At 39.0% G+C, this 14,218-nt stretch overlaps 1 protein-coding gene across 2 annotated transcripts in view; it reads right to left on the bottom strand.

The window, feature by feature from the left end:
* Nucleotides 1–13,460, bottom strand: part of LOC121313698 (collagen alpha-1(XXII) chain-like) — a 128,124-nt gene extending 114,664 nt beyond the window's left edge. For both annotated transcript variants that reach the window (XM_041246501.1, XM_041246500.1), the window contains exons 1-3: nt 13,211–13,460; nt 5,399–5,547; nt 627–1,193 (exon numbers count right to left, since the gene is read on the bottom strand). In XM_041246501.1, the coding sequence (XP_041102435.1) occupies nt 627–1,193; nt 5,399–5,489 (658 nt within the window). In that variant the 5' untranslated portion in view covers nt 5,490–5,547; nt 13,211–13,460. The remainder of the gene's footprint in view (nt 1–626; nt 1,194–5,398; nt 5,548–13,210) is intronic.
* Nucleotides 13,461–14,218: the final 758 nt, after the last annotated feature.

Here is a 14,218-nt window from a genome sequence, read left to right on the forward strand (position 1 = left end):
TCCTCAGCTACATCTATCTATAGCCAAGAATGTAAACTGGATCATTTGGTCTACTCAAGTGTCATCAGTTTTTGTTGATCCATTGGCAGGTAAGAAATGCCTCCTTTACCTTGTTTTATTATTTGTTATTTGGGGGAGAAATCAAATTATGTATCCCTTTCCTCTCTCAAAACTTAAATAAACATACTGTAAAAACAGTTTTCCCATAATAAACAAGGGATACATTATGAGGCAGGTGAACAACATAACACAAAGCACCAAACAAATTACTCACAATGAATTATTCGTATGAAAATAATGTTAAACTATCTCTCCTTCAAAGCCTAACATGTGTCACAGAGCCATGCAGGGCATTGATTCTCAGTTTTATCCAAGAAAATAAACAGGGATCGGGGATTCTCTTCAGAGGAGCTGGAACAAAGATCTAAAATGGGATCAGGGTCACTAGTTTGCCTGCACACACTGATGGCTGAAATTTACATACAAGAACACAAAATAATTTTAAGAGCCCGGACCCAGGCATGTTGAGAAGTACAAGATGAAAGTCTGGAAATCAAAAGTAATCCACATCGTGCGGTTATTCTTTCTGTTTTGATATGAATGTAAGAAAGGCCAAGCATACTCACTCTCACACAGCCTTCTCCTCAGCTTCTCTCTTATCTTGTCAATGGCATTGAAGTCTGACACGTAGAAAACATGAGCAGACTTGGGCTGGGATGCAATCTCCTCCAGTTCCTCCTTCAGTGCTTCTCCAATGCCAACTGCAAACATCCTTATCCCAGCCTGATGCGCTGCCTTAGATGGCTCCAGAACAAAATCCTGACTCCTGCCATCTGTCATCAAGATGGCAACTTTCTTGATGCCTAGTGCACTGGACCTGGCGCCCGCAGCCTCTGTGAAGCTTCGAGTGGTTAAATAACGGATTGCTTCTCCTGTGAAGGTGTTTCCTCCTACATATCTAATGTTGCCAGCTGCTCTTTTGATGTCCCCTACAGTCCTGTACCTGCCAAGGTCAAACTCAGTAGTGGGCCTGTCACTGTAGCGAACCACACCTACTCTGGTCTTTTCCGGTCCAATGTCAAAGGTTTCCACTAGGTTGGCCACCCACTGCCGCACCTTTTCGAAGTTCTGTTTGCCCACGCTGGACGAGGTGTCCAGGATGAAGACCAAGTCATAATGGACATTTTTACAACCTGGACAAAAACCGAGAAAATATGTATCAGCACTACAGCATCATTTGCAGATCAAACCATTTATCCATCCTACGTAACAACCAAAACATACATTATTTATACTTTTATTCTCAACAAATAGATGTTTTGGTATGAGTACCTTTTAAACCAAACATAAGCATTAGAAAATATAAGCTCACAAGTCTGTGCATTTGCAATGGCTGAACAGTGACTCCAGTGGTGGGTTGACCATCCATTCTTGTGGTGTATTGCAAATTGTATTTCAAACTGGGGGATGCGGACTGTATCCTAGTGGAGCGTTAGAAGGTTCAGGATTTTATTATAGTGCACATCTTAACCAAGGCTATACGGTAGAATGGGCGGAAAATTTATTTGGGCTTTATTGGCGGCTTTGATTGGATCTCCAATAATACTTCCACCAATCGTAGGGTTGCATACTGTGCTCATAGCGAACCCGCCCTCTGTCAGACTGGTATACAAGAACCAGTTAAAGAAGAACTGGACAAGAGGAATAATGTGTCAGATATCAAAGTGGACATGAGAGTGGCAGTGATGAAGCATATTTGCTTGAAAACCTTAAAAGTAGACCCGACATTTCCATTAATGAATTGAAAAACATCTGGAATTGACGATCAGAAACTGTTTTAAAAAAATGTGTAACAAAATGGTTGATTGTTATTGTAGATATGACTATTAGTGCAAGCATCGTGCAGGTATCGCAAAGTCCAGAAACAAAACACAACGCTAAAATAAATTAGTTTTGTACCATATAAAACTGAGGTGATTTTGCCAGTGCTTGCTAGTCTATTAACCAGTGTGAAATGATTTTGAAGCAAATAAAAGCATTTTCATTTTGGCTTTATTGTTAAAGGTTTCACACGTGGCTATACTGCTCTACATTTACTGCATGGTAGTGCTGTGTGAACCATAGCGAAGTTCTAAAACTGAGATAACAAATGCTTACTGTTTAATGGTACCTTAAACTTAAGGGCATAGAAGAACAATACATACTATAACTGATTAGAAGGCTTTCTTTGTTGTTCTCCAAGTTACTGCTGTGACATTGTAGAGTTACTGTACACGAGATATTGTTTTAGCAGAAATATTTCATTCAGTAAACATTAATTTGAATGTTTTTGGAATTAAAAGTATAAATGCAAAACCGTGTGACATTTTCTTTTTGTGAACATGCCGTGAAAATATCCCCCAAGGAAGCAAATATGTCGAATTTAATACCAGCCAAAATTTCCTGTTATACAGTATATATTAACTTAACAAATCTTTCTGCTGACACCTCCAGACATGTCAAAGTTTGTAGATGGTGCTGTGCATCTGACTGGTGCCTTTTAAGCCTGCATGTTTTTGGATAAAGTCGGCTGCTATCTGGTAATGCATCTTGTTTGTCAGCTCACTGCATGGTGTGCAAGTAAGGAAGCATTGGTCACAATCGATAAACTACAATTTGCTGTGTTAAGTTAAGTTTGATCTTATTACAATGGATCAGTGACTGGTTTATGTAAAAGCAAAAATAAATAAATCAGTGACATACAGAGAAGCCACAGGCATGCTGGATTATTTTTCCAGTATAAGTTTGAGTGGCGGAGGATGTCTGTGCATTTGCAGCATGCTTGTTGAATTACACATGCCCTTTAGTAGTGAATAGTTGCTACACCAGTTCTACAGAATTAAAAAAAATGCAGTTTTCTTCTGTGGGCAGGGAAATTTGATTCAGTTTGGCCAAGGTCAACACCACAATCAAGTGTACTTTTGTATTAAGGCTTGGATGGCATGGTGGAAGCTCAGGTCCATTCTGCCTGTTACATACTGGTCTGAGATGTACGGTATATGGTTTTGCCCTGTGACCTTCAAGGTCAAAGTTGACTGTGCTAATGACTGAGCCATTGGCAACCTGTAAAAGAAAGTGATGAAAGAGAAACAGCTGAAGAGAGCAGAAGCATTTCAAAATTTTCTCTCAAGGTTCTCATGTGCTGATCTCAATTTATTCCTATAGCTACAATTTCAGTAAACTTTTCTTCTATACTGACTCAAGTTTAAAGGTAGCAATCATTTAAAATGCCCAATTCAAGCGATCAAGAGAAATAAATATTAATGGGTGACCATTGTCCTCAAGCCACTGTTCATTTTAACATATGTTACTCTAGGGCAGTATTGTGCAAACTTTTTAAATGCTGCCACCTTTTTAACATATATTTTTTCGTGCCCCCCCCCCCCCACCATTCCCCCATATTAAAACGTTTGACCTGTGTTTTTTTTTCCCAGTTTCATGTAAATCGTTATTTTTTCCTTAATCACAAAAAGTCCAGACTTAGCTAAATACCCGTATCACAAATTCAACATTTAAAATCAGTCTAGAAATCTTTTATTTTTGTTTTTTCACTTAGCGAGTCAACATTTATCTGACATGTTAAACCTGGGTTTCTAACAAATAAATCAGTGAATTTAAGTATTTTGGTTACACTGGGCAAATCAACATTTAGCTAACATTTCTAGCAAATAAATCAGTAAAAAAAAAATACATGTAACCTAAATCTTTTTTTTTAAGTTTGTTTAAACTTTTACCTGACAGATAAGTCTGAAAAATATTATCGTTCAGCAATTAAATATTGGGTTTTCACAAAATAAAGTCTGCAAACCGGGAGCGAAGTGAAGGACACGAGTACAGTTACGTAGCTAGTCATGAAAACAAAAGGCTGTCCTTTTGCTCCTTTTGTGGAGATGAAATAAAATAAATAAAACACAAAAGAGAACGGGTACACCACATACTAAACAAGGAAACAGTTCAGAGGATATCACCAGCTTGTTAAAACAGCTAATGTGATTATTATTATTGGTCAACATTACTAAAACAAATAAGCTTCATTTTACAGAAATATGAAACCAGTGTGTGGCGCTCCCCATCACTTTGACCAAAATTATGCTATTTCTGCCACTGGATTCATTCTTTCTTCAAAACACCTCATCGCTCTCAAGTCATCAAACTCAAACAAAAAATTCAACGACGGAGAATATGAGCTGTCTCTGGAATGAGGAAAGCTTTTGCCTACAGTACAGACTTCACAGAGATGTTGAACTGTGCTGCTGCACAGCTAACTTCTACAGAGAGGACGACCATGTTAAGAAGATATTGTTTTAAACATTGCACCAACAGAATAAGTATCAAACTTATATTGTGTGTTTACAAGTAAATGAACTGAAACTATGCTATTGATATCGTCACATGCGTCCTTAGCCATGTGGAAGCTGGTGCATGTATACGTAATGCGTGATGAACTATTAAGACTGCTTCACTAATGCAGAGCTCTATGACAAGAGAGCACATCAAAGATTTATTATGAACATTTAACAATGCATTACTTTTCCTTGAATGTTTTATTTTGTTTCTTCTTTATACATATGTTTTTAACTATGAAGCCGAACCTTTATTCTTCTTCCTTTGAGAATATGAATAAATGTAATAATAATTTGGATTGTTAGGTTTATTTTTGTCTTGTAACAAATACACATTTATAATTGATTTGAAATACTTAAACATACATAAAACTAATGTGTAATCTCTTTACATCATGAATCTAGGGATAATTAACCCAGAATCGTAAGTTCTTATTGAGGTTTTGTGTTTATTATAATTAATAAAAATTTAAATCCGGTGTGCATAGTTCTTTAACAGAGCTACGCTTACACTCAGACGTTTAAGAATGTGTTTGTTAACATTCATGTATTTAGCTAAAGCTGGACTTTTTTGTTTTTAAATCTAGGAAAAAAAAATACTCGATTTACATTAAATCTGGGAAAAATGGCTGCTAAAACATTAGTGTTTCTTTTTACACTTGTCCCCACTGTTCATTGCAGTTTCACTGACACACTCGTCACTTCAAACATAATTTCTCTGGTTGTACAAGTAGTAAACTGATCGACAACAACTCATTTGAAAGCTAAGAACTTGGCCTAATAATCTGTCATTTATGTATTTATTGAAAATTGTCTATGCTTTTTTTACAGAACTGCCCCTTTAGTCATAGTCTCGCCCCCCTTAGTGACTCTCCACACCCCCCCAGTTTGCTCAATGCTCTAGGGTAGATGTGTCCAACTGAAATGTATCCAAGGTCATATTGTATTCTGATATTCATGAACACGCCATAGTAATGCTCGTCATGAATTCCACTGCTAGAAATACAATTGGTTACCTGCTCTTTGTGCATGTGATGTGTCTCCGGAAAGTCCAAGTGCAAGGAGTATTAGGAAGGGAGAAATCCCAAATTCCATTCCCAATACCATATCTGTCTCTTTCACTGCTTCTTTAGGAAGAGTTTATGGTGACCATCAATCTTCTCTTCTAGGACAAAATCAACAGATGAAGGATACAAAATTAATGAAGGAATTTTTAACTTACAAACAGTTTCCGGGACACAGGCCACAGGCTGTAGCAGGGTTAGGGTTAGCTAAACCCGAATTTGGATGGAAGGAAATATGTGTATGTTTGTAGGAGAGGGGGTCTATGAATTCTTCTGAAACTCTTTCAGTGGGCTGCCAGATTACAGCCCATGTGGGTAATGATTTCGTTAACATCTGAAAGGCTAGCAGTTCCTTCGGGTGTAAATCCTGCTTCTAGTGAACTGGTGTCTCTGATCACAGTAAACACAACACAGAAAGAACCATGATAGCAAGCCAGTTTGATGTACACAATCCAACACATTAACTGCTGCTCCAGCTGTTTACAGTTACATCCATTTGCATCCAAGTGTATAAATAACCTTTGTGGGTTTAATTTGTAAGTGATCATGTTGTTTTTTAACGATTATAAAAGATGCTTATATGGAGAATTATATAAACTTCACTGCTTTAAAAGGAGAGCAGCATATCACTTTAGATTGTCCAATTGCAGATTGTATTCTCTTTACAGAAATAGCACATTGCTCAGACGTGCTTGGGGACAGCTGAAACTACAACAAACGATTATCAAAGATACACATAATGGGATAACAATTATAGTGTGCAAACTGACAGGGTATAAAGTGCTCCCTTGAGAGTAAAGACAGATCTGAGTAAGATAGGTTACAGATTCTTACGCTGGACTTGTAAAACATGATTACACAGTTACTCCCCCCTTGCTATTCATTTCTGAATGCTACAAATTATTTGTTTTCAGAGAAATACATCAACATAGGTTCATTAGAAACTCAATGAACTCCTGCCCCTGCGTCTCTTTGAAAATAATGTCCATTGCGTTCTATTATTTAAATGAGGTTCCCTCTTGAGTACTATACTGACATAATCCAGGCTTCAAGAACAAGTACTTTTAGCTATTGAAATATCTGTGGGTTTGGTGCACAAGTGGGTGGTGATGTGGCATGTGCCACACCCAGCCCCCATAGGCTTCCTTGGTTTTGGATGACACCCATTTACAGCTGGGTTGAGTGGGGAATGTGCATTCTGTCCGTGCCAAAGGAAGGTTTTGAACCCACAAAGACTGTTTTTACTTTGGTCCTGTGCTCTACTTAGCTAGGCATATTTCACTTTAAAAACAAACACATTTGCATATATGTTGCATTCTCAGAACCCCACCGTTTTTTTTTATTTTTATACCCATGCTCAACTGTAGCCTCTCGGGGGCTGTGATCGAGTGTTTTACAAAAGAATGTCAGAATGGACAACATATAACTACTGATGTGCAGCCTGTTCCTGGAGATTACCTATTAGAGAACCATCATTACAATAAGACTCAATGCCAAGACCCTGTCTGGTTAGATGATGTTACAGAATCAGCCTCTGCTGGAGAGTAATATCAATAATGTAAATATTACGTTATGTAACAGTATCTTGGTACCTCTCTACTGTACAGTACCTCTATACTGAGCAAAAATAAATACAATAAATGCAGGTATGAATGTAGTGCCTGCAGTAAGAGTGTCAGTCTGTTCCCATACCAGTGGCCATAGATTATGTTACCAGTGCAGATCTACTCTCCATATATTGGCAGCCTCTTTACAACAAAGTAGGATCTACCTGCAATCCAGGCTGTTAGCCAGAATGAAACATTCTGTCCCCAAGCTGAGATAAAACCACAATCTGTGTAGTTAAAACAGTTATCTAAACATTTTAGTTTGATCACAATTTTGTAAATAATTTGTTTTCTTACAATAAGTAAAATGTTTTCAACAACAGTACACAGCTGTTTACATAGTAATAAGTATACAGTTAGCAATAGTTAATACATTGTAGCTTGTTTCTGAAGAAATCATTTTGGTTTTAGCTGTGAAGGCAACGGTTGGTAAGCTTTAAAGCTGCGAAACCAGAATGCATTATTTACAATTCCCTACTGTAAATGCAATGTCTAAACCATTCATTTAAAAACAGATTAATGCAGAACTTATCCAGTGTATTACTATGGTATGTTTACTTATATCCCCTTTAATTAGTGCCAATAAATCTTTATATAAAAAGGACTTTGCCAGGATCTGGTTGTGACCTCACAGCTTGAGTTGGGTCTAATAGCCTGTCTTGAACATGCTCTGTTCATATCTATTTCACGAGGCAGGAGCCAGGCCTGGGTAAGGGGCTACTAGAATAAAGACTAAGTGCTTGTGACCTAGTAACCGAAGAGGGGTTTCCCCTTGACCACTCGGAGAACTGCCGTCGCTGAGGTGAGGCCAAACTGATTGACCTCCATGGCCGGGAAGGAAGGACTTCCCTCAAGGAGAAAATAAGGAAGGATAGGTGGCTTACTACATCTAGTCGAGAGAAGTCAGACTCGGCTAATGTTCCGAGGCCGCATGGAGAGCAAAGTAAAATTGTCCTTCCAACACATACCAAAAAGACGACAGAGAGAAGGGAGTATAGGCATGACTTTGAAGGCGTCGGAAATGTCTACTTAGCTAACCAGGAACCCCAACCTGGTATTTTGATGGAATGGAGAGCATCAGATTTGGTGATGTAATGAAGAGAAAACTGATCTGATGGAATGAGAGAATTAACCCTTTGTGGTCCTATGTCAGACCAGGTCCGACATTACAATTTTCCCTTTCCAGTCCAATGTCGGACCCTGTCCGACATCATCAAAAAGACGTAAAGCACAGGTCACACGTTTTTTTCTCTGGAAAAAGTCGAGAAAACCTTTCAAAGGATGAGTGAGACCGATAGGAGCCGAATGAAGCCGAAAAAAAGGTGTATCTGATAGCCCCATGCACCACAGAGATAACACGAACATAAACAAAGGGGATAGCTGCTTTTGCATCCAGCACTCAAAGAATATCACAGACATTTGCAGAGCTTTTTGAGATGTTATAGTAATAAAATAATGACTTAGATCAGATAATTGAGGAGTTTGGTGATAAAATGAATGATCAGGAGAAAATTTATCAGTATGTATGTCTGTAAAGAAGCATGTGAAAAATACAGCAAACAAGGGGTGGGGCTTGGCTGGAGAGACACTACTGAGTGTCCTTTTGTGACTCAATGCTTTTTAAACCTGTTTTACTTTGAAAAAAAAATTAAACAGAGCATGTAAAACAAACAGCGCATGTGAAAATAAATTGGACCTGACACGCCTGACAAGCGCTGAATAAATGGACCACAAAGGGTTAATGCTACTGACAGAAGAGCCGCGAGGGGCATTTTCCTTGTAGTTACTCCATGGAAGGGAGGGGCTGAAAATGGGCCCTCCATGAATCCCTTTGAAATTTCTCAATTGATGAGAGAATCGACGACTTCTGGTTCTTTTATAGCAGATTGGAGGTTTTTACATGTAATAGAGGAAGAAGGGATGGATTTTAAATCAGCAGAAAAACCATTAGTAAGGCCAGAAATTACATAATTAACAAAAAAAAAAAAAAAACAATCGGTGATATTGAAGACTCTGATAGGGCTGAGATATTGATGGAGTAGAGTTGATTAGTAATGATGAATGGCATTTAAATGGAGTTGGAACATGAATGAGAATCACCACGGAAACTGCACATATGCAGAAAACTGCATTTTTTGGAAATGCAGAATGAGGAGTTGAAATTATTGCACAGCTGTCTGCCTCCAGAATATTTGATTGGTGTTCCATTGCTTGTTGAAAAAGCAGGCAGAGCTGAAGAATGGATAGGAGGAACTGCAGACACATGATTCCTAAAAAAATAACTGTTGTCGAGAGTAGGGAAAGAATAGTTTGAGGCTGATGAGGAGACTGAAGAGGAGGCTACATTTGGACACTGAGAGTTAGAATGGCTGGTGGAAGCACAAACACAGCAAGCATTAGCGCAGAGATCATTGAAGAAGCTATTAAACAGATCAAGATCGGGTTGAGACCAATCAGTCAGTGAGTTGTCTAATGTTAACCAAGAAGCTGCTTTCCCTGAAAAGGCTTTATGATACTCGAGAGAGTAACAACGTTAAGTAAAGATGAGACAGTGGGGCTCCTGAGTGGCACATCCAGTAAAGGCACTCCACGTGGATGTGCCCTATAGCCTGGAGATCGCAAGTTCGAATCCAGGCTATGTCATTTCCGACCATGACCGGGAGTTCCTAGGGGGTGGCACACAATTGGCCGAGCGTCTGCAGGCTTGCCTGTAGTCTGCCCAGAGCTGCACTGTCCTCCTACGCTGTAGCTCTGGGTGGCTGCACTGTTAGTCTGAAGTGTGTAAAGAAGCGGCTGGCTGACGACACACAGTTCGGAGGACAGCATGTGTTCCTATTCGCTGCTCCCGAGGCGGCGCAGGGGTGGTAGCGGTGGGCGGAGCCTAAAAATAACTGGACACTACTAAACTGGGGAGAAAACAATAATAATAATTGGCGATGACTAAATTAAAAAAAAAAAAAAAAAGTAAATAGTCCAAAGTCCAGTTCTTGTTGTCAGAGGGCAAGTGTGGCTGAAGCAGTGGGAGAAGGGAGCACTGTTGGTGTCCCTGATGAGGATGAAATGTCTGCTGGTTCCAAGCGAGTGATCCTGCTATCCAGCCCATCAAGGTAATCAGATACTGTAGAAATGGAGGGGGAAAGAGGATGAATGAGTTGCCTGATATTGTTAAAAATCTGATAATGCAAAACTGAGGGGAGCCTGGACTGCAGGGGCGGAACGTGTACTGACAGGTTTGGATCTCTGCTGTGCCTTTTTAGGGGGAAAAAGAGGCTCGGCTGATATGGAATTCCAGTATGAAATAAATAGAGCAGCTCAATCGATTCCCAACTTCATTAGGCAATTAGTCTTTTTAACAGAGCTTTCAGGAGTTTGTTGATGGGCCAATCATTGTAAAAAAAAAGTTGCACTGGAGAATCAACCTCTTCTGATGTGTTTAGAGTGATGAAGAGGAATGGCAGTGGGCACAGCTGAATGAGCAGCAGTTGAAACAGCAGCACTGCACAACAGAATAAACAAAACAAACACCTTTCTCTTTTTCAAGCATTAACTAAAAACGCAAACAGGAAACTAATTATCTCTCAGGATGGATAAGCACAAACAAACAAACAAAACCACACAGGTTGAACAAATATTGAAAAGGTTTTTACATTACCTTTCTTTTTTGTTACGCTTGATCACACCATCAAGCAGGCTTCTATACACAGAAGCAGCCTTGAACAGACTGGCTGCCTTCTTTAAAGACCCTGCACCTGCTTCTAATTTACAATGACAGCCAGGTGCAGGGGGATAATTAATAATAAACCAATTAAACAATTAAAAAATGTACTTTTAAAAAAAAAAGAGTTCCTCCCTCATCGGAAAGGGAGGACGAGACCTATATATATATATATATATATATATATATATATATATATATATATATATATATATATATATATGGACTTTTCCACATTTTATTGTGTTAGAACATGGAATCAAAATGAATTTAATTAGGAGTTTTTGCCACTGATCAACACAAAAAAAGTCCATCATGTCAAAGTGAAAAATACAATATACAAAGTGTTCTAAATTAATTATAAATACAAAACAGAAAATAATTGATTGCATAAGTATTCAACCCCTTGAGTCAATATTTGGTAGAGGCACCTTTGGCAGCAATTACAGCCATGAGTCTATTTGGATAAGTCTCTACCAGCTTTGCACATCTGGACACTGCAATTTTTGCCCATTCTTCTTTGCAAAATTGCTCAAGCTCTGTCAAGTTAGAGCAATTTTCAACTCTTTCCACATATTATTAATTTGATTCAGGTCTGGGCTTTGACTAGGCCACTCCAGGACATTGACCTTTTTGTTTTTAAGCCACTCCAGTGTGGATTTGGCTGTATGTTTGGGGTCATTGCCCTGCTGGAAGATTAATCTTCTCCCAAGTCCCAGGTCTCTTGCAGACTTCAGCAGGTTTTCCTCCAGGATTTTTCTGTACTTTGCTGCATCCATTTTGCCCTCTATCTTCACCAGCTTTCAAGGCCCTGACACAGAGAAGCATCTCTATAGCACGATGCTGCCACGGTCATGCTTCACGGTAGGGATGGTGTTCTCAGGATGTTGTGCGGTGTTAGGCATATCGTTTAGTGTTGAGGCCAAAAGGCTTTATTTTGGTCTCATCAGACCATAGAATCTTCTTCCACTTGGTCTCAGAGTCTCCCACATGCCTTCTGGCAAACTCTAGCTGAGATTTGATGTGTGTTTTTTTCAACAATGGCTTTCTTTTTGCCATTCTCCCATAAGGCCAGTTTTGTTAAGCACCTGGGCTATTGTTGCCGTATGCACAGTGTCTCCCAGCTCAGCCGTGGAAGACTGTAACTCCTTTAGTGTGGGCGTTGATTGGTGGGCCAATCCATTCATGAGTTATTCAGATTGTGTTGAATGATGCAGATGTATAAAAGTCTGCACCTGGCCCGTAATTTCAGTCCTGCAGAGACCAGGGCTGAGGAAGGAGATCCATTGGGTTGCTGCCAAAAGCAGGACTGTGCACTGATATTATTTGTTTAAAAATCATTTGTTTTGTTTTATTTTTGTTAAATAAAAGTGCTTAAGAGCATTAACATTTCACTGCCTGATTTCCTGTTGCTTTGTCTGGTCACTTGTGCTGCACCCTTACAAACACATACAGAGCTAGGCAGAAACAAGGCAAATTAAATTAAATGACAGCAAATATAAAGTGTTACACAAGGGCTACAACAACACAAGATCCAAATGTCAAATAGGGGAGATAGAAATGGAACAGGCACACCATAAGAAAGACCTTGGGGTTGCAATAGATTCATTGCTGTCAGCAACCATACAGTGCAGGGAAGCAATCAAAAAGGCAAACAGAGTGCTTGGGTATAAAGCCAAATGTATAGAATAGAAATCCAAGGATATTATGATGAGGTTCTAGTTGTATAATGGATTGGTGAGCATGCACTTAGCGTACTGAGCCCAATTTTGGTCAATGAAGGGCAAACAGACTCCCTCTAGGGCTTAAAAAAGGAGCTATGAAGAGAGGCTGAAATAGCTATTTATTCTGGAACAAAGAAGAATTAGTCGGGACATGAATTAGGTCTTTAAAATCTTTAAAAAAAAAAAAAAACTAGAGGAGATAGGACAGAGGGAAGGAGACTCTTCTTCACACAAATAGTGGTGAGGGTATGGAAAGGGCTACCTAGTCATGTTGTTGAAGGAGACACTTCGCACAGACAATGGTGTGGGGATGGAATGGGCTAACTAGTCATGTTATTGAGGCAGAATCATTGGGATCCTTTAAGACCCAACTTGACAAAGCTTTGAGATCAGATCAATCGATCCTTACACGAATCTACTTAATGCTTACCGGAGGCCTCCAAACATTTGTAACAATATTGTTATGCTCTTACTTGAATGTCAACTACAAAGTTCATTTTATTAGATAACTCCCAAGTTAAATAATATATTAGGTGTCAATATATATATATATATATTATTATAGATATATATATGCATATAATTTATTTCTGCACTCTGCTGTAGCAAAACAAAACATTTAATCTAAACCTCAATAGTTTTTCCCAAAACAATCAAATACCGTAGCAGTCATATGACCCAACATGCCAAGCAATTGTATCAAACCACTTTACCTTACCTGATGAAAAGCTACAAAGCACTGAAGATCATCCACAATACTGGTGAAGGGTGTTCTGACTGCCTTCTCAGTCACTAGTAACAGGGACACTTGCTCTCAGCTCAGAAGTGTGGAAGAATGCAGCATATTGCAAGCAAAAAAACCTATAAAGACTTTTTTATTCCAAGAATTACAAAAACCCAGAGTGCCAGTCCAGTGTAAAGTTCTGTTAAAAGTGAAGTAAAGTTCCCCAACAAGCTTTTGATCAGCAAATTGAATGGGAGGGACTGCAGAGGAAAAGTATTGAGTTTCAGAGGGTGGCTCATGAAAGTAAAAAAAAGGCTGACAGCTCCATCCAATTATAGCCGAACTTTCAGGGGCATCTTTGTCCTTTTGCTGCACCCATCTGAAATGACTCCTGCACCGTAGAGCTCTTTACTCTGTCCTGGAGACAAGTGATTTTAAAAACAGTGAAGCCCCAAAGCCCTGTGCTAAAACATGTATTGTTTCTTAAGCAGAACAAGAATTCATTTTAGACAGTAAGAAAAATGGGAATGGTCATACAATGAATTTCCAATGGTAGCAAATGTTCATTATAACACAAAAAAGCCCTTAACATCTTATTTTTTCGATGTGGACTGAACTTGAACACAAGAGAAAACCCCTGTCAGCAAGCCAGGCACCTGAAAGGCTCTGAAATGTGCAGCATGTCGGTGGAGGACTTCCTCGCCCGACCCTGTCTCACATAAAGGGTTTCTTATACAGAGGGACTGGCCCAGACACTACTGATACATGGCTTTTAAATGTGCCTGCTGTTTTGTTGGTAAATGCACTTCTCGTCCTTTTCAGGGCTGTCCGGCTCAGGAATAGCCTGTATTTATCCCTAATCCCGCTTACAAAAGTGCAATGGTTTTCAATGGGTAATTAGCTTATTTATTAGTAATTTTATAGGATCATAGATGTAAACAGTGTCTTTTTTAATATAGAATCTCTGTAACTACAAAAAAAAAAAAAAAATAAAAAAAATTA

The sequence above is a fragment of the Polyodon spathula genome, chromosome 3 (genome assembly GCF_017654505.1).
Source record: "Polyodon spathula isolate WHYD16114869_AA chromosome 3, ASM1765450v1, whole genome shotgun sequence".
In the NCBI taxonomy this organism is placed as follows: Eukaryota; Metazoa; Chordata; class Actinopteri; order Acipenseriformes; family Polyodontidae; genus Polyodon; species Polyodon spathula.